Source organism: Trifolium pratense, linkage group LG3 (genome assembly GCF_020283565.1).
Source record: "Trifolium pratense cultivar HEN17-A07 linkage group LG3, ARS_RC_1.1, whole genome shotgun sequence".
In the NCBI taxonomy this organism is placed as follows: domain Eukaryota; kingdom Viridiplantae; phylum Streptophyta; class Magnoliopsida; order Fabales; family Fabaceae; genus Trifolium; species Trifolium pratense.
Window position 1 is genome coordinate 11,548,898 of NC_060061.1, and position 26,751 is coordinate 11,575,648.

At 31.5% G+C, this 26,751-nt stretch overlaps 3 protein-coding genes and 1 long non-coding RNA gene across 4 annotated transcripts; 2 read left to right on the forward strand and 2 right to left on the reverse strand.

Moving 5' to 3' along the window:
- The first annotated feature begins 2,146 nt into the window (after positions 1-2,146).
- On the forward strand, positions 2,147-4,095 carry LOC123914272 (F-box protein At1g67340). Its single transcript, XM_045965363.1, has 3 exons — positions 2,147-2,682; positions 2,771-2,933; positions 3,043-4,095. The coding sequence occupies exons 1-3, from the start codon at positions 2,429-2,431 to the stop codon at positions 3,769-3,771; spliced, it is 1,146 nt and encodes a 381-aa protein (XP_045821319.1). The 5' UTR covers positions 2,147-2,428; the 3' UTR covers positions 3,772-4,095.
- Positions 4,096-8,918: 4,823 nt separating this feature from the next.
- Positions 8,919-10,526, forward strand: LOC123914273. Its single transcript, XR_006811788.1, has 2 exons — positions 8,919-9,289; positions 10,327-10,526. It is a non-coding gene; the product is annotated as an uncharacterized LOC123914273 (long non-coding RNA).
- A 2,167-nt stretch (positions 10,527-12,693) lies between these two features.
- On the reverse strand, positions 12,694-14,933 carry LOC123914274 (REF/SRPP-like protein At1g67360). Its single transcript, XM_045965365.1, has 3 exons — positions 14,674-14,933; positions 14,355-14,585; positions 12,694-13,473 (listed from the first exon to the last, which is right to left on the reverse strand). The coding sequence occupies exons 1-3, from the start codon at positions 14,689-14,691 to the stop codon at positions 12,976-12,978; spliced, it is 747 nt and encodes a 248-aa protein (XP_045821321.1). The 5' UTR covers positions 14,692-14,933; the 3' UTR covers positions 12,694-12,975.
- Positions 14,934-20,834: 5,901 nt separating this feature from the next.
- LOC123914275 (cytochrome P450 78A5-like) lies at positions 20,835-23,243 on the reverse strand. Its single transcript, XM_045965366.1, has 2 exons — positions 22,184-23,243; positions 20,835-21,749 (listed from the first exon to the last, which is right to left on the reverse strand). Exons 1-2 carry the CDS (start codon positions 23,162-23,164, stop codon positions 21,135-21,137), a joined length of 1,596 nt encoding a protein of 531 aa, XP_045821322.1. The 5' UTR covers positions 23,165-23,243; the 3' UTR covers positions 20,835-21,134.
- Between the last annotated feature and the right edge of the window lie 3,508 nt (positions 23,244-26,751).

A 26,751-nucleotide genomic window follows, 5' to 3' on the forward strand; every position in this document is an offset into this window, starting at 1 on the left:
ACATAATCAAATAAAAATCACTTTAAATTTTATTTTTGGAGGAGTTAAAATTGAATTATATAAATGTATAGACATATATATCATGTATTCACTTTGCATTTATCTCGCTCTTAATTAACACTTATTTGAATGAGCAATGAAATTGACAAGATCACGGTAAATCATGGTTATATTGTCAAAAGCTGCATTTTGTAGCTTGACAAAATCACGGTGATTCATAACTCATCCCAACACACATTTAACCAAAATCAATCCTATATAATCAATTCATTCAAAAACAATTTTTATCGTTCATAAAGAATTCATTCAAAGTTATTTAATTAATATGTTTTTTTTTACGTCAGAAAAAAATTAAACATATAAATTAAATAGCTTTTGTCTAACATGCACAAATTTAATGAGTCTTTTATCATGCACTTTAAAACAAATATCTATAAATCTCATCTATCAATATATCACATAAAAAGACCATTTAATCCAATAAAAAAACAGAATTATAAATGATAAAAGATTTTCTTTTTTGTTTCATTTATACACTCGGTAAACTAATTTTAAAGATTCTTTCTTAAAAAAATAAACTAATTTTAAGATTCATGCTAAAAGACACCGTTATTTATGTCATCAATTGTTTTTCTATTTAAAGTATGTCATCAACAGTTTCGTGACAGTATTTGTTTTCTAGATAAAAATACACTATTCTTCATTACACACATTTGTTCTCTACATCACGTTTCTTACATAATTGGATGTGATGATAAATATAGAGAGTAGAAAAGGCAAACATAAACGAGTGAAACAGAAAAACAAACGAGTGTAACTGAACTAGTCGTTGAATCGTAGTTTTGATTTTGACCCTGAAACCTGTTTCCAGTGCCCAGGATTCGCTACCCGAATTTGCCCACTTCAATGCCACTTTCTTCACGCGCCAAAACCCGGAAGTGATAAGCACGCGCACCCGTGAATCTCGTACGTTGTTTGAAACCTGGGGTGAAGTTGAATTTGTGAAAATACTAATAACTGAAGTTGGTTGTTACACTCGCAACATATTTAACCGCTTTTGAAACAAACTTAAACTTATTTAGAGAGGACAATTCAATTTACTCTTCTCATCCCTTCTTCAAATTCATTAACTTTTTTTTCGTTCATTTATTGATTTTTTTTTTCTTTTTTTTTTCCCTCAAACCAAACACACACTTAATCTTCTGGCTCTTAGAATAAAGAACTCCGATATATAATTATTCGGCCGCGATATAAATAAAACTTTATTAAAAATTGTTCCCCAAAAATCAAATTGATGTAGGAGGCAAGCCTACACGTATCGAAGAATTTGTGCGTCATCAGAAACTAATAAGCTCTAACCCCGCTCATTAAGATTAGTTGTTATTATCTTTTTAAGTGTGTTTTATTTTATTTCCAGCGCTATTATTTATTACGTATTATATTTTTTAAAAAGTTTGTTATTATTAGGATAATTATCTTTTAAATTTAAATAACAATGAATTTAAGATAAGTTGATTATTAAGCTAGTTAGTTAATTTTTCAATTGCAAACCTATTTAAAGGCTGACATATTTAAAAGAAATCAAGTTATCGTTTATCATAAATTTTTTAGAGTTCTTTTCTCTTTATGGTGAATTTCGGAATTTTTTTTTGGTGAATTCCAGAGTTTTTATCTGATAGATTTGACGGTTGCAAACCTATTTTTTTGTTTCTAGGATTAGCGTTTGTTAATCCTTGCGCATCCCACTGCGTCTCAAACTCCGCTTCCCCGAACAATTCGATCCGATCTAGAGGAAGTTAATCTAATTCAAAGTTAGTTCTAACATCAAGTGATTTCGACCTTCTTATAATCGCAATTCTGGAGGAGTTCATTAAACACTCATCTAATGTTTTAGTTATTTCTCTTTTTATTTTGATGATAAAAAGACAAAGAAAAGGAGAGAAGAGTGTTCAAAATAAAAATCAAATGCGTGCAGACAAGGGAGAAGCATTTTTGCAGTACAAAAAAGAGGAGTACTACTGTATTTAAACATTTTTCACACCCAAGATTATGCGCATCTTGGTCAACCACGTTTGACCCAAATAAACGACAACTTTAGGGCCGTTTGTGTAATTTAATTAAGTACTAGTACTACTTCTGTTCTGCCACCACACCTAAATATTTTAATTATTATTGTTGTGTCCGATAATAATTAAAAAAAAAAAAACAAAACATTATTTTAATATTTTGAAGATGTTTTAAAAACCTTGTGAGTTCGGCTGTGTCGTTGCTGTTGTTGTTGTCTGGGGTCAACAATACCTTTTATTGGGTTAAGAGATTCATTACTCATTACCCATTTCCCTCTTATATATATAACCCTTTGCATTAGTATTTTCCCCATTTCATTTTATCTCTCAAACAAGAGAGAAAAAACACAACACACACTGATATGAGAACAAGAAGAGGGAGTTATTACCCAGAATCTGGAATAGTGACAAAGATGTGTTCATTTGGTAATAAGAGAAAACCAAAAGAGACTATTTCATATGCAAAGAGACAGAAGAAATGTTCTGAGAAACCAACAACAACAACAACGGATTATGATTTTTTTGAATCTTTACCAGATGACATCGTTATTTCTATCTTCTGTAGGCTTAGTTCTACAGCCACTTCCCCTTCAGATTTTGTAACCGTTTTATTAACGTGAGTATTCGTAACTTCTCTCATTTCTAAGGCTTTGTTTGGTTAAATTAATTGATTAATTAATTAGTTTGATGATTTTGTGAAACAGGTGTAAGAGATTAAAAAGTTTAGCACTTCATTCTCTTGTGTTATCAAAAGCTTCTCCGAGAACTTTCTCCATTAGAGCAAAAAATTGGTCCGATTCTGCACAAAAATTTCTCAAAAACTGTGCCGAAGCAGGGAATGTTGAAGCGTGTTATACTTTAGGCATGGTTAGTATTAAAATCAAATTAATCTAAAATTGAAAAAAAATTAAATTAAAAGTTTGAGATCTATGAATTCATTTCTAACAGAAACGGTTATTGTTTTTTTGTTATGCAGATTCGGTTTTACTGTTTGCAAAACAGAGGGAGCGGTGCTTCGCTTATGGCGAAAGCAGCAATGAATTCACACGCGCGTGCTCTTTACTCGCTTGCAGTTATACAGTTCAACGGCAGCGGCGGTACCAAAAGTGACAAAGACCTCCGTGCCGGAGTTGCTCTCTGCGCTAGAGCCGCTTTTCTCGGCCACATCGACGCGTTGCGTGAGCTTGGCCACTGTTTACAAGACGGTTACGGTGTTAAACAGAATATCTCCGAGGGAAGACGTTTTCTTATTCAAGCAAACGCACGTGAACTCGCCGCCGTGTTATCAACCAACGCCGCCGCGCGCCAGTTAGTTAATTCAAATCTCCAGTCACAGCTTCGATATGTTGCGGCGACTGGATGTCCGTTGTTAAGTGATTTTGGATGTAATGTCCCGGCGCCGGAGCCACATCCGGCGAGTCGGTTTTTGACGGAGTGGTTCACGGTTCGGAGTGATTCGCTTGATTCGGGTTTGAGACTCTGTTCACATGCCGGATGTGGTAGACCGGAGACACGGAAACATGAGTTTCGAAGGTGTTCCGTTTGTGGTGCGGTGAATTATTGTTCACGCGCTTGTCAAGCGCTTGATTGGAAGTTTCGACATAAGGCGGAGTGTGCTCCGGTGGAACGGTGGCTTGATGAGGATGGTGAAGACGACGGTGAAGATGACGGCGACCGTGAGGTAATGGTTATGGAAGATAGTTAGAAAATTTTCGGAATAGGATTATGGTTATGGTAACTGTAACGGAGGTTAATTCGCACGGTTGTTCTAACGGCGAAATGAATCCATTTTTGTTGAGGTGTTTGAGAAATTATATACCTGATTTATTTGGCCGTATAAAAAAGGTATTTGTATACGTACAATCGTACATTGGTACATGTCTTCCTTTTTTCCCTGTATAGTTGGAAGGAAAATTCTCCCAAAAAAATTAAATGGGTTGATTTCCCTTTTCTTTTCTTCTTTTTTGTTTCCTTGAAATTTTTGTGCCAAATGAATCGAACGGTTAATCGGAATTTCAATTCTTAAAGACATAATTCTGCGTTCAGTTTTATATCTGTTTAATTATATTAAATTAATAATTAATAAATTTCAGCATTGATAATAAAATAATGTTCTATGAAAAATCTTTTTAAGACTATGAATTATTTGCATTGTAAATTTAGGTGTATGGGTTGAATTTTCTTTTTATAGGTTTTGAAAATATATTTCTTTAGCTTCCAATAATAGATGAAAAGTTTACTGGCTTTTTAATATAAAAATCAGTTGAGTATAGTGGAAAGAAATTTTATTGAATTATAAACTAATATTTTGGTTTTGAACAAGTTTGTAAACTACATCTGACCAAAAATTAGTTACCTGTTTTTTCACTCCCAATAATCAGTTTCTAATTTAAACATGATACAACATGATACAATAAAAGTTGTTCGATTTGATCCCTTATTTTTTAGCAGATCAAATACACCCATGAAAATTAGGGATTTGGTAACGTATGAGCCGTGTCTCTCAAATCTCAATATATATAACGAGTTTCCCTTTTTATTTTGCTTGAGAAACAAAATAAATAAGGACTAGTAAAAGTTTACATGTGATTATCCATCTAATTCAAACCAATTGGATTGTAGCTTTAAGGAATAAAGTGTTCATATGTAACATAAGTAGTTCAAGAGTCTATCAAGTCTTGATGGTACTTGTATGAGATGTGTTTGCATCTCTCTGTAGTTTCAACATGTGTACAAGGATTAGTGTTTTATTGTACTTCTGTTTTGTTTAGTTTAGTTTAATCAAATTTTAAAGTACTTTTGGACTTTTAATGGTACTAATTATCTGGAAAATATGATATTTTACATCTGGATAATAGCATTAGGGTCCAGACATTTGGATGACCTAACAAGTTCCTGAAAAGCTTAATTGGTTAATATTCAGTATTATTCATGTAAAGAATGTTGTTCATGTAAAGAATACTATGTTGCTGGTATTTTGAAACTCCCTAAACTATCTAGAGATATATGCCAAAGCCTTTTGACCCTATCATTTATATAAGTAATTTGGTAAGGTTTAGGATTAAAACCACATTAACGAACTTTCATTTAAAAAATAAAATCAGATACTATTATTAATAAGAAAATTAATAAATGACATTTTTATAAGTCAAAAAAAAATAAATAAATTAATAAATGACATTTTTAAAGAAGTCCCATAAGAGCTATAGTAGCTGTCTATAATTCTATAATAATTCACAAAAATTGCCCAATGAAATATACGTATGACCCCCACACAATTATAGACAAAACTAGCCCTTCCATGACTTGCTTTAATCTAGCTTTAATTATTATTGTGTTTTTTTTTATGGCAAAAGGAATCAAGCATATTTAGTGACTACCCTATAAGGAATTTTAAAAATAGATAATAAAACAAGAAAATTAAACATGCCGTTAAAGTATGAATGTAAATAAGTTGGATCGAGTTAGACTTTATCAATTGAAATCTGATTTAATTAAAAAATTCAAAATCTAAGTTTGATTTGAGACCGACTTAAACTAAACCGCAAGCCTCTGTCGATCGGTTTGCATGAGATATTCCCACATCTAATTGAGAGTTGTTTATGTGGGATTAACATATATGGATATCATAGAGATTGTTTTGCAGCAGCTTATCTGGCTGGAGTCATGCCATATATAAGTTTAAATAGTAATTGATTCCATTTTACATGGATTATAGATTAATAATGTCAAATGGGGGAGACAACTTAATTATTAATCTAATTGGTTTGGGATTAAGGTAATGGGATGGTGGTGGGAGCGCACTTATTCTTCCCAAAATGTTAATTATTCAATTAATTCTTATTGACACCCTATATGCGTTAATGGGTGACTCTGGCCCAATTGAATAATTAGGCCCATTGTTTGGAATTATTCTTATCAAACAAAATAGAATAATTTTGGCCCTAAAAAAATACTACAGATAAGAATAAAATGAAAATATAGTTTGGTATTTTTTTATAACATGGTTAGGTATATTTTTTTGGTCCCCGGGAAACAAATTAGGCATTTGTGATGTGAACTAGGAGTTGAGCCAAAAACCAAAAAAAAAAAAAGGTTAAATTAATTTTGTTTAAAAGCAAAAGTTAGCCTCTCATTTAAAATGCACTATTTTTTTTTTACACACATTTAAAATGCACTTGAAAACTGAAAATTCACATGAAAAATAAAATCAGAATGGAGGAACATGAATGTTGGATTCAATAAAATTCAAGCATAAAAAAACAAATTTTCCTAATGGGTCAGGTATGGAGACAAGTTTACTTGTTATGTGCTAACTACCACCACAAACATAGGTGGCAGACATAGTTCTTAACAAATGCCTTTAAATTGAAAATGAGTTCCTTTATTTGAGCAACTTTATTGCTGTAAAAAAATACTAGTTTTGAGCAACTTCATTGTTTTTTGATAAGGAACAACTTTATTGTTGTTTTTTCTTTCATACCTTTCTACTTTTCTGTTTCTTACATTTGGTATCTTTGCAATATGAATGTCATAGTTATTGCCACATCGATTGTCACCATCTTATACCTTCTTTTGTAAACAAAATTTATGTCAAAAATAAGAGGTAGGCCAAAAATTGTAGAGTTTGGTAGAACAAACCAACTTTGTTAGAGCATCGCCTTTGATTATTATTTTTCATTTTATTTTGATTTATCGATTTATAGATATAGCTTTACGGAGATATATCATTAATGTAACTCATAAGTCTTAGCTCAATAGTCAAATACCGAAATTGTTAAATCAAATATATGTGGTGTCTTGAATGACCTTCAATGAGATCTAATGATAATGTCAGCTCACTTTATATGTCCATAATAATTTAAAAAATAGCTATAAAATAATGAAATTCAATGTAAGATGGTGTATTTTTTTATGTCAGAAAGTGTTTGAAAAGATTTATAATGCATGGTAGTATAATTATTTTTGTAATTTTTTAGTATTTAGAAAAACAGGTAAAAAATGTCTTTTGTTAAATCATCCCATAAATTTGTTAAATGTCTTTAGCAACAGGCTGGGCCCAAATTTTCCAAAAAATTAAAGGTTGGGCTCAAATGTCAAAACATGTTACAAACTGTTGAAGATGGTTTCTTTTCCCGCCCCCCATAATTCTCGTGCATCCTCTATATTTAAAATTTTTGCCAAATTTATTTCTTCTAGATTTTAAAAGCCAGATGAAAAAAAAAATCATTTATATAATTTCGGATTTTAGAATTTCAACAGTCCTTATACATTGTTCGAGCCCCTCTTATATAATTGTTTTTTTTAGCATTTTGTACATTCGAATTTTAAAATTGAGAAACGTAAAAAGTTGATTTTATACATCCAGATTTTAAAATTTGAATGTAGTAATAGATGAATTTTAGGGGATATAACATTAGGGTGTGGCTTCGTAAAAAAAAAAAATTAAGGTGTGGCGAAGTTATGTGTCAAATAATAAAAAGATGGAAGATTTGATTTTCACCCTCAATAAAAATCAACAATATATTTGGGCTCTGCCCTCTTTTTGTAACCAAAAAAAAAAATCAACAATATAAACATTGATCATTTAAAAAATAAACAATAGTGGCGGGCCTTTGCAAATACAATAGAAACTTTGTTTGTGAGTATGATTGTGGGAAACGAATTAAATGTAGTTACTGACTGCTACATTTAGCTGCAGTCGTTCCTTATGAATCATATATCAATATTAGGCAGTTCAGATCTTAAGAAAACTTTTAATTTTTTTATTAAACACAAAACTTGAAATTGAAATATGAATCGTTCGATTTTGAGATCCGACAACTTTAAGAGTGACGACTGCATGACTGTACATATTTTTGACTTTAGTGAATTCAGATCCATGATTGTGAGTTTACGTTAAATCTTGGTAGTGATTATATCACAATGGTTGAGCTTTGGGTCATTATGTTGAGATTGAAGCTTTTGAAGATCTTTGAAAGGTAATCGACCTCTGAAGCTATGAGGAAGGCTTACATAGGCACAAACCCAAATAATATTTTATTTGGGCACACGCACAATAATCCAAAAATTTAAAACGAAAATAATATAATCACATCAATCAACATCATTTTATTTCTTTTCTCTTTAGTTTTTACTTGTTTTGTGAGTGTGCCTAACACCTCTTATTTATATTTATGTCTATCAAAGAATTTTCCCTGAAGCTATTGTTTCTCTTATTCTGAATTGCAACATGGTTTTCGCGAGACTGATTAAGTTGTTGATGATTTTTGAAGTATGGTTTATAATTGAGTAATAGCTTTAGGTTTTTTTTACGAATATTCCTCATTTTCTTTCTTCGATCTAGTTTACTCATCGAAAAAGTTTAGAATTTATAAACAAGAAATAATTAAATAAGAAATTTTAGAGTTTTATGCTTAAAAATTTACATTTCGATAAAAAAAAAATGTGGAAGAGATAATTATAATATTTTAAAATTATCTAAAAAACTCATAAAAAATATGAAAGATACACATGAGTTGATTTAAAATTATAATAAAAAATTATAATAGAAAATTGGTTATGAAAAATATTTGAATGCCCTTTTCAAATAGTTTTTTTTAAAAAAAGAATTAGAAATGAAATTGATATATTCATATGGATTAAAAACTCATTTAACTAGTGCAAAATTTCGTAAAAAAATAAAAACCTTAGTACAAAAAAAAACTCATTTAACCCAAAAATGAAATTAAAAAATCTTCAAATAAATAAATAAATATAGAAATTGGGAAAAAATCTTAATAATTTTCAGGTTTACGTGGCTTTGGCTAGTAGCGCTGTGCTGATAAAAGCAAAGGTAAAAAACACTTTCGCACTCTCTTTTATCAATTTCTTCATCTTGGTTTAATTTCACAATTTAGGGTTTCTAACCAATCGAATTTGGGAATTTTCACCAGAAGAGAAAATGGCTTTCATAATGGAATTCGCTGAGAATTTAGTTTTGAAATTGATGGAAGATCCAAACGAAAGAGATCGTAGATTCAGAGAACACGTGTATAAAACGAAGGATAGATGCGCAAAGACGAAGGAAATGTGGAGTTACCCTATGCGACCATATGGGTTTTGGACATTCGAACGCCACAATTCTCAGCTTGCTTGGGATGCACAGATTAGTCAAGTTGCTGGTCGAAGAGATCCTTATGATGATATCCTTCAACATTACCCTGCTCAACCACCTAAATGAGGTTTTTGTTCTTCAAATTTCGAATATATATCATTATTTCTATGTGAAATTTGTAAATGCATAAGGGTTGATTTACATGTTATTATCATTGATGATCTATTTGTTTATTTGATGGTTAAACCTGTTTTGGACTGTGATACTCGTTTCAATTGACTTATTTGAGTTCATGTAGTGACATAAGCACTTGCACGACTATTTAGGAGAGTCCGACAAAATATAGCGGATAACTGATAAGCTAACTTATAGTCGATGACCCTATAGTTTATAGCTTATGAGCTAGCTTATAACTTATGGCGTTGAAATAACTTTTACATACGAAATGATATGAAAAAGATATAATTAATATTTAATTTTTTTCAAGTAAGATGATAGGGTAAAATTGGAAGAAAAAATTATAAGCTTTAAGCTATAGGCTCTGTTTGGCAATGCTAAATTTTGAGTTTATGGCTTATAGCTTATAAGCTCATATTGAAAAAAAAAAAAAAAAAGGAACTGTATAGTAACAGTTTTCCTCACGAGCTTATAACTTATTTTTTGTGTCTGTAAGCTAGTTTCGGCTTATTTTCATGTGCTCTCTAGAATAGGTTATGAAAACAACTTATAGCTTATATGAATACAATTTGACTTTATTTTATCATTTGTTATAGAAATAGTTTATATTATACTTGCTTATATGCTATAAGCGCTAAATTAAGTTGTTTACTTAAAAGGGATTTGGTTATTAGAATTAGAGTTGATGATGAAACTTTGCATGTATCAAATAAATTCTATTGGTTGTTAACTTTAGGATTGCTGTATTGTTTTCTTGATTTCTCTCTTTTTTTCCTTTTAACTAATGATAGACATGTATGATAATTTTATATTGCTTTAAATTGCTTCTTTATTGTAATGCTTGAAAGCAGAAGCTGCTTCTCAAGCAATGCCATTTTTGGACACCAACATAGTATGTTGTAAGTTTGATTAGTAGGTTTAGTCAGAATTGCAATACCTTTGTTATGCTTATGCACTCTTTTGGTTTTTTGTTGTGTTTTATTGCAGTGGTACTGAACTTGTTTCAACTCACAAGCGTTCTTAGTGAAAAAGTGGGAATCTTTGTCATATTTCCTTGTTTAATTACCTGTCCGATTGCATGTTGCATAGACTATTCCGGGTTTGTAATGCACTATATTGGTATTTTCAAATAAAGGTTCGATAGAACTATGGTGTTATATTAAACTTTTGTCCATTGAGGATTTAAATTGTTGCCCAATAGCTTTTCCTGGCAAATGTTAGTAACTTAGTATGTTAGTATATTATGCTAGTGTTATGATGTGGCCTTGTATGTTAGAACCCTCGACTTTCTTATCACTTCACTCGTTAACTCCCCCGCTGCAATCGTCAGTCAAGCCAACCTTATATCCCCAAGGTGTTTCATCTCCTTATTTACATAGTTGGTCAGATTATTTGTTTCAATCTTGTTTAAGATATCATATTTTCTGCTTTTTATTATGTTGAATATGGTTGATTTAATTCAAAATATTGCGCTAGTTCTTTTTACATAATGTAACAATATGTTGCTGTTTCATAACTGGTAAATGCTTCCAAGTGTAATATACTCCCTCCGTCCCGGAACTTTGGTCCTTTTATGATTTTAGTTGAGGGAGTACCATATATGAAATATGAACCGTTCAATCTTAATGCAATGACCGTAGATGTGCCGAATGCATGAGTGCTGCAAAACTTTAACAAGGCTGAAGATGAAAACTTGTTTCACTTAGTTGAGAGAAGATATTACACTTGTTAGTATTTATCGGGGAGCATTACAACTAGTAGAGTACAGTACTTAAGTTTTGCTTTCACTTTTTCATCTGTTTCGTTTTATAATTGACCGCTTTTTCACTGTCAGCACATTGGATGCTTGTTAGTAATCTTAATGCTTACCAGAACCCGTTGGATGAAAGTCTGGGATCAATGACATTGTAAAATCATCGGTAGAGAAGAAAGTGAAGCACAGGGAGGAGGGTAAGGGAAAAAGATGTATAAGAAGGGAGTAGCTTTACTGTTTGAGATGCAAGCCTTCTCTATTTTTCCTTTTCTAATTTCTTCCCGGCATTTAAACTTTCTTCCTTTTTTGTTTCACAGTTTTCCTCTTCTTCTATTGTTGTGTGATTTTTACCTTTTTTATTTCTGAACAAAAATTTAAATTGTTTTCTATCAAGGGTTTTTCTTCTTTTAAGTCTTGAGTAATGCTTGAATCAGTTCCTCGGAACATCCTTGGTGATTTAATCAAGTTAGAAACTAAATGTTTTAATTTTTTTTCCTTTCCAAAATCTAGTGTTTAAATAAAACTAATGTAGTTTCTAAATATACAGCTCTAGTCTTAAGTACTTGAATCGGTTCCTCGATACTCTCACGACGGTGATCTTCTGAAGTGAGTATCGGTGATATTATCTCGCACTCACACAACACACAAAACAATAGATTAATTTATTTTCTTCAGAGTAATTTTGATTATATATGAAATAAGATGGGTTCGGAAGCTAAAATCCAAAATTTGTCGATGTAAAATTGGTTCGAAAGTTATGTTCTGAACCAACATTAAATTTGGAATGTAATTTTCAATCTAGGTTTAAGGGTAAAATTTATGGACCCGAGTAATTTATGGGGCTTAAAGTGCAAAATTCGGTTGAGCTTGGAGAAGCAACTGATAGCATGTTTGTCACACTGGGATTTATTGTCTGGCATGTGAAAACCAAAGGAAGGTTTCTCTCCCTACCCACTTCATCATTCTCTTATCTCCTGAAATTCTCTTGTTGTCCTTGAGAATAAAGTTCGAAGTGTAGATTCTGAATTTGTTTTGCCGTTATGAACTTTTTTTAAAACTAAAAAAAAGATTGAAATTTACGTTCTGACCTTTATCCCCATGGGTAAAAATGGAATTTCAAAGGGATAATTATGTTAGGGAATAAGGCAAGCCACTCTTAGAGTGTTAATATGTATCTCTCCTAGAAGTAGTATTGAAGATGATGAAGTTAGGAGAGAGTGTCAGGAGGAGTTATGGATGAAGATGGAGGCAGACAGGCTGGGTAGATGAATGTTGACAAAGGTGTGGAGGGAGAAGTAAACGATGTTGTTGCTCCAAGGTTGCCCATTTATTCTTCTACTTGCAATAAGGTTGGGGGTACCGTGAAACGATTTTTTTCATGTGAAAACTGAAATTTTCATGTGATAAAGTTATGTTAAAATTGCCTGTTTCTGTCATTCAAATTAAATAGTAATCAGTTTTGTTAAGGCAAAATAAGTACCCTGTTATGAGTCCATTATGGACCAATGCTCAATTGATCCAAAAGTCAATTGGTCCCAAAGTATAATCAATAGGAACAAAACATAATCAAAACAATATTTTATGCAAGAAAAAGACAAACCTAGCTTAATGACCATTTAATTCAGCATTGACATAATCATATTATGTTCCACACACATGATTAAAATTAAGCTTACATAGTTTGTTCCATGATTTCTTACATTAATTTCCATTCATACCTTCATACCCTCTACATTAAGCTTTCTCAAACCACACCACATCTTTTAAAGAAAATAACTAGGACTATTACTCAATCTTCGATCCTCTCCTTCAATTATTTCTCTCCCACTCTAACTCTCTTACATTTTCTCACTCTTCCTTCTTTTTTATTAATTTTCTCTCTCCTACTGCACATATATTTTTGAAGGTTGGAGAGCGATGGCAGGAGAAGATCCAACCTCATCAGAAACATCTTTCTTAGAAGCTTTTTCATGACCTGCACGAACCTTACCTTCTCCTTGTTTAAATGCCTTAGCTATTTCATCAATAGGAATCAAAGGCAAATATCCAACCACAGCATAACCCTTTCCACTAATGTCCTTAACAACATGGTTATACTTTTCTGACCAATGTGCAACTGTTGGAACTGCTAATTCTGCCACTGCATGAAATGGTGGATAGTGGTTAAGACCTGACCATAGTTTAACTGAACCTGTTAGAACTATTTGTTTTGATTCTGTAGCTACATAATTTGCAGCTGCTTTTGCTCCACCAGATTGAGCTTCTTTCACAGTTTTCTCAGCTTTGTGTGTTACTTCTTGAATCAAATCTTTAGCTTGGTTGGCAACTTGTTTCGCAAAAGGCGGAGCATGCTCGTCGAATTTTTTGGTTGCTTCATCCACCTGCCACAATCATATAGAAGCTATTTTAACCAAAAATTGTTTAACATTGTCTCAAAATTTCTCATTCAATAAATTTCGAGGCCAAACATATGGCTTCTCAAACCTTTACATTTTTTAGGTCTTAACTCTCCGATTACCAAAATTTGACCAGATGTAAGTAAAACTTGACAAAAAATTATTCTAAACCGGATTCGAACTCGTCAAGCCTTTAACATTTCGACCCACAAACCAATGACTAAAACTTATTTATTAATAGTATTTATAAAATGTTATCACCGTTGAATATGTAGTTGTGTTGTTGGAGTTTGTTTGAAGTCTCATATTCCTTAGGTTCCCGAAAAGTTAAGTGTATAAATATGCGAGGGCTACCTCACCCTATGAGCTAACTTTTGAGGTTGATCGAAGCATATTTAACAATCACCAAGCCAAATGCAGTTGACACATAAGAATCAAATTGCATGCATAAGAATCAAATTGCATGCATGTCAAGTTTCAAGGCAACATTTCTTCTCATGACAGTAGACTTAGTTACATGGTAGTATAAAAAACAAACATTGTTACTATATATAGATGCATGCAAATACAATATGTTCCTATATACAAAAATGTTGTCTCTTTCACTCTCATGTTCCTATTAAGGTATAAGGAGATGGTTGTTTTTCATGGCAGAACGTAACAAAGAGATCTGATCTGAATAAAAAATTCATCTTTTCAAAGGAAACACGAATTATTAAGAAACAAAAAATGCATACAAAATCACACAAACAAAAGGGTTGTTGATTTTTATCATCATCATCATCATCATCTAATAAAAGAAGGAAACAATAAAACAGAGATGAGAACAGAGAGAGAGAGAGAGAGAGAGAGAGAGAGAGAGAGACCTTGTTGTCGAAAAAAACAAGAAGATCTTGAGGGAGAGGCTTGAATTTGTGATAAACAGGACCAAGAACGGTAGTGACAGTACCTTCAACGGTACAAACAGCAGATCTCAAAGGACCTGAATTCTGTTTTGCATAATCATAAAGACTTGACATGCAAACAAAAGCTTGAATAGCAGCAATTTTCACAAACCCAAGATGCTTAAGTTCTTCATCATCATTATTACCATCACTCTGCACAAACAAATTGAATATAGTAATAGTAATTAATTACATGATTATGAGATCTAATAACATGCAATGGAAATTATATATAATTAACCTGTTTGGTGGTGGTCATTGTTATGAAATTCCTTCCGATGAATTGAAATGGAAACAGTTTTGCGACTTGTTACTGATTATAAGGAGAGAGTTATGGTGGAAATTGGAATCAAAACAAAAGCAATGAAAATGAAACAGACAAGGGCAAATGTATTAACATCCAAATACTAAAATATAGTTAGTTTTGACGTTAGTTCCTATGTCCTCAATAAATAGCAATAAACAAAATAAAAATTAAATATGTATGGTTTCATATGCGGTGGAATCGGGTTCTATGAATAACACTTTACTTTTGTAATTCCAATGCAAATTTAATGTATTGTAAGGGGTAGTTTAGTAAAAATAATAACTTTCTTAATATGCGTGAAACAAGAGAAATTTGCCTATAAATAAGGCCGGAGAGGGTACAATAACAAGCATAACTCAAAATCTAAAGAAATAAAATAAAAACATATTAGGATACACACATATCTCAAAACCCTAGGGTACATGATAATTTACCCAATTTCCTTAGTATTTCCCTCTTTTAAATACTGACTTGAGCGTTGGAGTGCTAATATTTTTACATTTATCTTTCCCTTCATGTCCGAAACATAACCACCACCTTCAGCCACATAACCTCTCCATTACAACCATCTTGTTTAGTCCCTTTTAATTTTATGATTTTTATGATGAACGGTGATGAACAAAGTGATGAAGATGTATTTTTATGATTTTTTTAATAAAGTGAATTAAAAAAACGGACACGTGAGTTTTTTTTAGAATTAACGCTATGGACTAATATGACTAACCGATTGAAGAGTCGAAGACTATTTTGTATTTTTATGTGAGTCGAGAACTACTATGACAGTGATGCAAACATCCAGGGACTAAAATGGTAGTATTCTATTTTATTTTTTAACAATTAAATTTTTGTTTGATTCTTCACTTTGGTCCCTTGTGCCGACTCATCAAGCTGATGTGTGACCAAAAAAATTTCAGATCAACTTTTTTGTTGACTTAACAGCCAAATTTAACGTCGGTGACTAAACTAACTAACAAAATGCAGGGATCGTATAGTAGTTTTTCCACTGTGAAAGACTAGAATGAAGTTGCATATATTGAGGGACAAAAATAGCTGTTTCCCTATATTATAATGGGTATATAGATTATTTTTGACATATTGTTATTATATTCATATATACTTAAATATTAAAATACCTTTAATTAGTTTCATTTTGTTTTGCCATTTTAACAGTTTCAATTTTCATTTTTATTGAACAAATTTTAAATCTATTGTATTTAATTAGGATGTTTTCTCTCCCGACCCCGTGATTGTTTTATATCCTCAATATTCCAATTTTGCCCTTGCAGAAGAATTCGGTTCGCAGAAACCGAATTTTCTCTAGTGCAAATCAAGCTTAAATTTTGGTTTTTAGAAACCGAAATTTGTTTTCTAGGAAAAAAAACTTCGGTTTCTACAAACCAAAGTTTCTTAAGGGCAAAATTGAAAATTCAAAGGTATAAAAGAAACACGGGAGTCGGGAGAAAAAATATCTTTAATTAAGTTGCGAGGACTCTACTAGACTGAATTGGGCCCGTGTTCTGAAATGAGACTACAACCAAGAATGGGCTGTTAACTCTTACATGTTTTTTCTTCTAACAATATAAAAAAAAAGAAGTTAAATATGTAATTTAATAATTGGTAGCGTATCTCGATATTTTTTATTCTAGACAAAAATATTCTGCTAAAAGATACATGAATCTGAAACACGAAAATTTCTCATCGCACTACCCATTTTCTCACCGCACCCCTGGAAATTTCATTTTTGCCCTTGCTCAAAAAATTCGGAACGCGTTTTCCGAATTTTTTTAGTTCAAATTTGAAAAAAATTCGGAAAACACATTCCGAAGTTGTTTTTGAAGGCAAAAAAAATTCGGAAAATGCGTTCCGAATTTTTTGAGCAAGGGCAAAAATGGAATTTCCAGGGGTGTGGTGAGAAAATGGGGTAGTGCGATGAGAAATTTTCCTGAAACACAGGCTCAACCTTTGTAAGTATTTGCAGCCATATCTCATTGTCTCCTCCATCCTATCCCAATCCCAAAGAGATGTCTTAGTGCCATGAAGATGGATAAGGTTGGCAAATAACTTAAACAATATCAGTATAAGTTAGAATAATTTTGACCAATTCATTTATAAAAAAATTAAATAAAATTGGATTATGCTATTTAACTTTCAATAGCAATCTTTTTAGCAAAGAGACGCATTGTTGTTTTATTGTGATTTGGATGACTTGTTGTTGACTCAGACAAAAAGGAAAAAATAATAAGGTATTCGATTAAAAGGAGATAACGATTGAGTTTTTGCCTGATAAAATTAAAATTTTGGTTTGTGATGGTTGAAGACCAAAAAAAATTGTTAAATTTGAATAATTGGGCTAAAAGCAATCACGGAAGTGACTTTAACACCACATTTTAAGACATTAGATTTATGTTGTTCAACATATCCCCTTGTGAGACTCTTTGTGTCTGCGATTCATCACCACTCTCTTATTACCCCTCTATCAAGTCAAATTGGGTTCTGATTATGCCGTGAAAGGGAGCCTCATTGAGTCGGATCAACGCATTGGGTTAAGAGCAACCACAACACAAGCGACTTTAACATCACATCTTCACCAAAAACCTTAAGACATTCGATTTATAGGTCATCTCACTTATATGTTTGTATTATATGTTCCATTTGATTCCGATCCCTCAATTTTTTTTCTTTCCCCTTACTTTTTATTAATATGTTTGGTAGATGATTGTGAAAAGTTGAAGTATCAATCTAGCTGAGATATCTTCTTGTGATGTCTATGCACCTCTTTAGTTTTAAAAAAATAGATAATTGTGTTCAAACTCATTGTTAGAGCTTTCTATGAAACAAATTAATGTAGCATTTATTTAATTATGTCTACCCTCACCAAATTTCACTTGAGCTACACACTACTTTATCTACTTGAAGGACATTGTCTTCTACTTTGTTTACCTTATTTTGAACTCATCTATTTTCCCACACTCTCATTACTTCTATGGTTCTGCTCCAAAGACTTCAACAAACCATAACAAAGTTTGGAAATTGCGTCTGACACATATTTTGCCGGATATCATAGGAAAAAACCTTTGAAATTTTCAAATTTATCCATATAAACTAATTTCTTTCAAACTCCATAGTCTCTCTTCCACCCAAATATTTTACTTTTTAAACATGAAAGAAAGATAACCCATGAATTATTTGAATTGACATTGCAAATTGACAATCCATCCACTACTTTATCCCTCAACTTCACTCGAGACAAACAAACAAACAAGCTTAGTATATCCTCCAAATAAGTCACACTTTCAATGGAAATTCTCACTCATATTGGTCTAAATTTAAATTAGTCTCCTAAATTATGAGGGTATCAATATAATTTTTTTTAGGAGTTATGTGAATTGTAACTAATCAAAAAATTGTGTTTGAGTCCATGTGAGTTTAACTCAGTTGGTCGGAACATCAGATTATATATGCAGGAGTCGGGATTCGAACCTCGGACATCTCATTTATTCACCTTAAGGGTGAAATTTCTAGCCACTAAGCTACTTGAAAAAAAAAATGTTTGAAATTGTTGTAGTTTTTAACTTTTTGTTTTTTTCTTAACCAACTGTAATCAGGTCTTTAATTTCAAGTGGACGATCAAATATATGACGTGGTTTAGGCAATTTGATCTGCTACGAGAATGATTTTCGAGTAGGATCTATTTTATTCATGGTCGGGTTGCCTCTCTAATGAGCGAGTCAAAAAATCAAACCCATTCTTCTTCTAAAGGAGAGTGACCGATGTTACCACCTCTCTCAACCACATTAGTTAATTATTGTACAATAAAGTGATTGAACACAAATGATTATTGTACTAAACTTTACCAGTGCTTGTTGTCCTATAAATTAAAGGGTTAAGACGTGAATATGCAATATTATCAACAGCAAAAACGTGACTGTGCAACATCAATATTATAAATAAAAAAATTGAAATCACTATATGAATATGCATTGGACATTTCAAAGGGGCAACAAAATAAAAGTATAATCTAAAATTTATTAATATCAATAATAACACTCCTGGCTAATGGATAATGCAGAATCTTGGTAAAGTTTTTGCATGTAAAATGATCAAATAATTGTACAAGGACAAGCATGAAAGAATATGTAAACTTAAAGTTCATGTTACATGGGGACCAAATTCAATAAGACAAATGATTTGTGGAGCATTAACAAGGTTATTGGAAGTGTGAGTATGTATGTACGTACTCCTTCTTCTTCAAAAGGAATATAAAGAGAAAGAGCTATGCCTTTGTTCATAAGAAAATAATCATTAAAAATGGGTTTTGCCTTTTATGCTGTAGGAGACTACTAGAAAATCACAATTGATTTATATAGATACTGTATTTAATAATGGAAAAGCCAAAAACTTTGGGGACATGACTTAACTATTTACTATATATCTTTAATTACTTTAATTAATTAGTTAAAGAGTTGATATTCTATAGTCTCTATCTTAAAAAAATAAAAATAAATAGAGAATTCTATTTGGTGATTGTGAAGATATATATTAGTATTTGTTTTTAACTGAAATTCATTAATCATTTGAAAAATTATTTGAATAATGTTTGTACTTACAAATACTTCTATGATTATCCTTTTTTTTAATACATTTTTTTAATAGAGGTAATTATATTCGAAATACTTCTTATAGTCTTGTATGTAAGTAAAAAATAAAAAAAACATTTCCTTTAAGAAAGTAGGTAAAATGTATTTAATGATTGAAAAAATGTATTCCATTTTCAATTTTCTCCTTCTTTTTGTTTTAAATTAAAGTAATTAATTGCAAACACTTCATCTCCTTTTGGGTAAAATTGGAATTATGACATTAAACATAATGATTGCAGTAAATTTTTGCTAATATTTAAGACTAACAATTTTTCTGTTTTGTTGCTTATATTAAGACCGGAGTGAGTATGTCGGATATTAAATATTCCCTCCGTCCCAAAATATAAGCAAAAGTTTGTCAACGAAAATGAATGTATTTGGTCCAAATTTTGAACTAAATACATCAAGTTTATTTGACTCATTTTTGCTTATATTTTGGGACGGAGGGAATATTAGGTAGCTCACCAAGTTAGGATTTGAATTTTAGATCGATGCGTCGTGGAAATTTAGTTTCTCCCACTATATCCGACTCAATTTCCATTGGTTTCATATCAATGTTAAAATTGAAAATAAAATAGACATGTGTTTTTCACAGATTTAAACTTTAAAATTTAATGCGTTTAACAGTTACATAAAAGACCATCATATAACAAATGGACAACAAAAAAGATAGAGAGAACCAAAGGTAGTTGCTTTGATTTGATTTTGAAATGTGATTATAATTTATAACTAAGATAAAGGCTGAAGATTTGGCAAGTGACCTTGCTTTTATATTTTTATATATTTGGCAAATGATCGATTTTGGATGTCATAATCCCCTTTCATATAAAAAATGGATCCACTATAGTCAATAAAAGGCGGCATTTATGCAGTTAGGATGATGTGGACCGTCTGATTCAGATCAGACGGTTAAGAAAATAGACAAATTTGATTTATTTATATATATCATTTAAAATACAAGTTAGATCTAGACTGATCAATGACCGTCCAATGTTAATTGAACGGTCTACAATATATGAATGTGTGAATGTAGGTTCCTGCGAGGAAACCCGATCCTTTAATATATGTATGTTTATCCCTATATATTTGATCTGTTTTGTTTTGAAAAGACTACCTTAATTATGAGTCTTGTTTTAAAATTAAAAGTTTAGGTGAATTAACGGCAAAAGTTTATCAAGGTGGAGAGTGTTGATAGAGATACTTTCAAAATGAATTACGTAATTGATAAAAATCTTTAGGTTATTTACCAATAGTGAGAGTTGAACTTGAATTGACGCTCTTGTAAGGTATGCCGAGGCTATGGTTCGAATGAAGTTTCTTCATTTCTCTACATTTAAAGTATGAGTCTATAGCCACTAGGCTAATTGACAAGGAAAAAAATGCATGAAACGAAAACATATGTCTTATGACTCTAATCTTTTGTAATATCAACATGGAGATAAAAAATGAAGCAAGAAATATCACAAGCAACTTCATTACATTAAAATTAAGATTACAACAGTTTATATTTTACAATTTGAAAGAGCCGTAATTTCGTTAATAAACTCACAATACTTATTTTTTCTTCAATATATATATACCCTTTTAAAATTGTGAAATAAGGGACAAGTTTCTTTATTGTACTAAAACTCATCACCAAATATTGCACTAAACTTTTAAGGGAATATCAAAGATAAAAAAAGAAAAGGAGATAAGACATTATTTTTAATAATAAACATGATATATCAACATATTGATGACGAATCTTGATTGCTTATTTTAAATGATTGGATTCATAGGATTACGACGAACTACTGAACATCGCAGAGGATTCTTCATTTCAAGAGAAAGCTTAAGACTTTCTGAAAGATCAATAGGTTGTATCGGAAGCCACACAAAATTGTGAAGAAGTTGTGCGAGCCAAAGATGAACCGTAGCTAAACCCAAAGCCCTTCCTGGGCAAACCCTGCGACCTGCACCGAAAGGTGCAAGTCTCAAATCTGAGCCCATAATAGAAACATCTTCTTTTAGAAATCGCTCCGGCTTAAAAGTCAAGGGATCTTCCCATACAGAAGAGTCATGAGATATAGCCCACATATTTACCATTGCAGTTGTGCCAGCTGGCACTAGGGTTTTATCTACATGGATATCATGGACAGCAAGACGGGCCCATGATAATAACGGGCCTGGTGGGTGTAGCCGGAGCACTTCCTTTACTATCGCTTGCAAGTAAGGGAGATTAGGAATGTCTGAGTCTTGCACGTGACTGTTTGGGCCAATGCACGTGTCAATCTCTTGGCGGGCTTTCATTTGTATGTCTTGGTGTAAAACCATTCTTGCCATGATCCATTCCAAGAGTATAGCAACTGTATCTGTTCCTCTAAATATCATTTCCTACATAATTAAAGACCAAACATTTGCATGCATGGCTATTATAAGAATCAAATAAATATATTATAATAACTTAACTTGGTGTTTAATTAATTTATATATGCATGCATGCCCACGAGTCTTAGAATGATTTAGTAGTAATTTTCTTTTAAGAAAACATGGACTCTTTTTTTTTTAATATATATATTTAAGTTTTTTTTTTGGTACATTATATGTAAGTTCTTATTATATGGACTATATATGGAGGGAACATATTAAAATGCATCTTATAAAAAATGGTAAACAATCCGGAACATATTTTATCCATATTTTTTCCAAAAATGGACTTATAATATGGAATTTCCCCCACCAATCAAGTTTTGTTAATATCTATTGAATAAGTTAATTTTCTACACATGCATATGCTTAGTTAGATAAGAGAAGAATTAGAAACTTACCCACAAAATAGCCACCATATCGGAATCACCTAACCTTTCCTCTTTGGGTAAAGATAACAGAGTGCTAAGAAAATCATTTTCCACAATTAGCAACTCTTGAGATCTTTTTCTTTCTTCCACCATTTGACCAACAACACTAGTGACCTTAGTCGCCAATTTATGACACTTTCTCTTCACACCATAAAAATCCAAAAATTTAAAAGGAAAATAATCTTCTAAATTAAACTTAGCAATTAACTCATACCCTTCCTTAACCATATTCCCCAACTCTTCACTTCCTCCTAAACTCAAACAATTAAAATTGCTAATGGAACCAAATACACTCTCCAAAATATTGCTAAAAGACCCTTCTTGCAATATCCCTCTAACTTCAACAATCCCTTTCTCCTCCATGTCTTTCCAAACTCTCACCGCCATTTCATCCACCACGCGTCGTCTAAGACTCTCTAAGCCGAGAATTCTCCTAGGAGAGAACATATTAAAGGCTGCAATCCTTCTTAGTTTTTTCCAATAGGTTCCGGAAGGAGCGAAACCAATGGCACGCTCGAACATAAGTAAACGAGCTGATTCTTTGATCGGACGGTCAGAAAAAGATGATCCAAATAAAATTTCTCTTGCAGTTTCAGGGTGGCTACTTATAACTACGCGTGTGGCTCCTAGACTCAGCATCATTAGCCTCTTCGCTTTCAAAGAAGTGGCTAATGAAGCGAGTTTTACGTGAGCCAAAGAACCCATTTGAGGTAAAGTTCCCACTATGGGCCAGCCCATGGGCCCAATGAGTTTTATGCTTTGGTTATAGTTCCTCCATGCAAAGCCTCCAGGGACAAGCCAGTAATTAATTAGGGAAATAGAGAGGATGGTAGAGATAAAGAGAGTATTAATTATTAGTGGCCAAGAGAGGGTGATTTGAAATATTGATCTAAGAACATGAAAGACAAGTGTTGTGATTAGGAGCCAAAGAAATGTTACCGTGGGTTTCATGTTTATGAATTTTTTTGCTTAAAGGTGTGGAAGAGGAATTAATGGTTAAAGGTGTGTGTCATGAGATGAGGCTATATATACATCATGTGGGGATCATTGGTGTATATATAGGGCTTGGAAAGTGACTACCTAAGTTAAGCATCCTTGGTTAAGAATGTGACCATGGTTAACAAACGCACATACAAATAACATAATTAAATAATATTAAATGATGTGATTAATTATTTTTTTTTTAATTCTTTTATTTGTGCATGTGTGTGCTTAATCATTTTTAATTTAGGGGTTGTATATGTTTATATTTGTTGTAAATCGTGTGCGAGTGTTTAGTAGAATAATTTGGATGTATAAATGTCTAATCAATTTAATTAATTTTAAAAGGCCAAATGAGCTTCGGAATTTTTAAGATTAACATATTGGTAATATATTGATCTTTAAATTTGATCATGTGACCTTAGTTCAATTGATAGAGATATCACATTATATATGTAGGATCGATGTTCGAACTATGAACACCTCATTTATTCATTTTAAGGGTGAAATTTGTTGCCACTAGACTACTTGACAAAAAAAATTGATTTTTTTAGTTTTTTAAGTTTTAAATTGATCATTTAATTTATTTATTTTTAAGTACTAAGTTTCTCTTTTAAGTTTAAGTAAGCTCAATGAATAGTTTGCATTTTAGGAAACTATGATTACAATTTTCAAGACATATATAGATTCTCCTAGCTAACTATCATGTAAGTATTTTTGTAACAGCCGCCAAGCGCACAATGTCATATCACTCAATAAACAATCACATGCACATTTTTGTAACAAATGATCATTAAAAAGATAAGAGTGTAATAATTTGTTACAAAGTTAAAAGATTAATTTGAAACTTAAAAAATTAAAATGACCAATTTGTTATAAATTTTAAACTTAAAAATCTCTGAATATATTTGACCATTTTAAAAATATGAACATTTTTTCTACCAAAAAAAAATGAACATTTATATTATTTATCACTCCAAAATTATAGTAATTATAGTAATAGAAACATCTATTAATTCTTTGGAGAAATAGAAATAGTCATATTTTTTGGTAAAGAAAATAGAAATAATCATTACCCGGTGCAAATGAGTCAACATCCTCTAAATTTCTCAAAAACAATGGATGTCGATCTATTTATAAGAGAAATAATTGACACAAATATAAGATTAATGAGATCCATTCAAACATGAGTTGATTTCAACAAATCCTTCTGTCTACTTTTCTCTGAGACCCTCCATTTCATTAAAAAAATTCCCAACCCTCCATTTCATTAAACAAATTCCTAGTACAAAGGTGTTGAGATTCTCACTATTTAAAAAAAAAATGTGTAATTCATTTGTAGAGATATAAGTCCAAAAAGTAGATAGTGCACTAAATTTAACGTACACATGCGACACTAAGTCTTTTATCATATTTCCTCCGGTCCTTTTTATAAGGAACACTTAGGACAAAAAATTTGGTCCTTTTTATAAGAAACTTTGACCAATTTTCAAATGTTTTAAATGTTCAATTTCACTTATGCCCTTATTTATTATGAGAGAGAATTTAAAAATAAGTAAATTAGTTGAATAAAGAGTAATTAAATGAGGGTATATATGGAATAAATTTAAATTTATAAGAGTATTAAATGAAAATAATTATGTTAAATGTGATTCCTTGGTATGTGTGATTTTTTCAAATTGTTCCTTATAAAGAGTACTTCAATCCAATATAAAGAGGTTGTGACATGTACCAATATATATTCTGAGCAATGCACCAATGTCCATTTGTGTTTTTGTCAATGTCACATGTCAAAATCTCATGACCTTCCACATAACCACGTACATCAATTTCCTTCTTTTTCTCTTTTAAGCACTAACATAAAAGTGTTGCCCAAGGTTTTTAAATTACAATTGATACGGTGGTTGGCACTTCTGTCTTAACGTTTCATGATTGAATAAATAATTTAATCAAGTTATATGTTAAGAAGTGTCACATCGGAATTGAGTTTGTTTGAATATGAGTTTACAAGTAAGACGTGATTTTCACTTTACAAATCGATTTTGTAACGTTGAGTTGGACTAAACTCTCAATTTTAAAATGGCATCAGAGTCTTTTTACGATCTGTTGGCCACCTGCTATCAAGCCGTTCACTGTTTATATGCATGCACCAAATCCAATAATAATGATAGATTTGAGGAGGTGTGTTGATCAAAAGTTTATCACATAAATGTCTTAACGTATTCATATAAATGATAAATTGTTTGTATAAGTTGTCCCAGGATTACAATGTCTATATTCTGTTTTCAAATCAGAAAAAATAGGGAACCAAGAGAGGAAGGTGTCTTGTTGATCTTACCCCAAACAATTCAACTTTGCAAGTGAATCCGACACTATCTGAAATGCGAGAATTAGGGTTAACGAGGGCATGGAATGAAAATGGTGATGATGCATTAATTAATCACTTGATCATATTTTAGGGGCATACTAGTAGTAGATTATAGACTCTGCTGTCTCTGCTGGTTGTTTTGTAGGCAGAACAAGAACACACAATCTATTGTCTCTGAGATTAAAGATTTGATGAGAAGCCAGTAAAGCCACAACTTGCTTCAAATAAAGTTTCCACTTCCCCGTGTTACCGGAGGGAATGATCTATCCTCCTCACAATACAAACATGGTTCAAGTACAATTTGTTTTCAATGAAATTGTACATCCTATCCTATGCTCACTTTTTCTGACCATGTTTTACAGTACTCACGCTTAGTTACCAATTATTGAGAGCAAGTCTTGCACAGGCACAAACCTAAATAATATAATCACATCAATTAATATTATTTTATTTTATTTTTATTTAATTTGTCTTGTTTGGGTGAACGTGTCTAACACTTATCATTTATATTTGTGTTTATACTAGCATTTTCCTCAAATATATATTCTCTCCTGTGTTCCATATATAAAGAAAAGATTATTTTTAAATTCATTATAAATTTAAAAGTTGATACTTGATATATTTATACATCATAATGAATTTAAAAAGTAAATTTTACCCACATAATTAACAACTGCAATCTTGTGATTTTTGTCTGTCATGTATTTCTTGTTTGTAATTGGATGGCTCCTCTCAATTTTCTCCCAAATGCAAGTTAAAGTGATAGCTTTTTTTTTTTGACGTCACATCCAAACAATATATTTATAAAATTGAGTGTGAGGTCAATAAATTTGATCACGTAAGTATAAAATTGGGCGGAAATTATTTAGAAAGGAGATACCAATTGCCAAATTACAAATAGGGAAAATGTAGGAGGCAAAATCGCACTAAACAAAAATGGGCAGCCACAATTGCAAATTTGCAATTAAACATATCATTTAAGTAAGATCGTAAATTCTTTTTTGATATAATTATAATTTTGGTCCCCTATTTTCACTAGCTTATGAAATTGGTTTCTCCATTTTAAAATCATTCATTCTAAGTTCTTCTGACTTTTTGAAAGATAATGATATATCATATTTAATGGTGTTGATCATTCTATATCATTAAATTGTATGACACGTCATTTAAAATATATCATATCCACCTT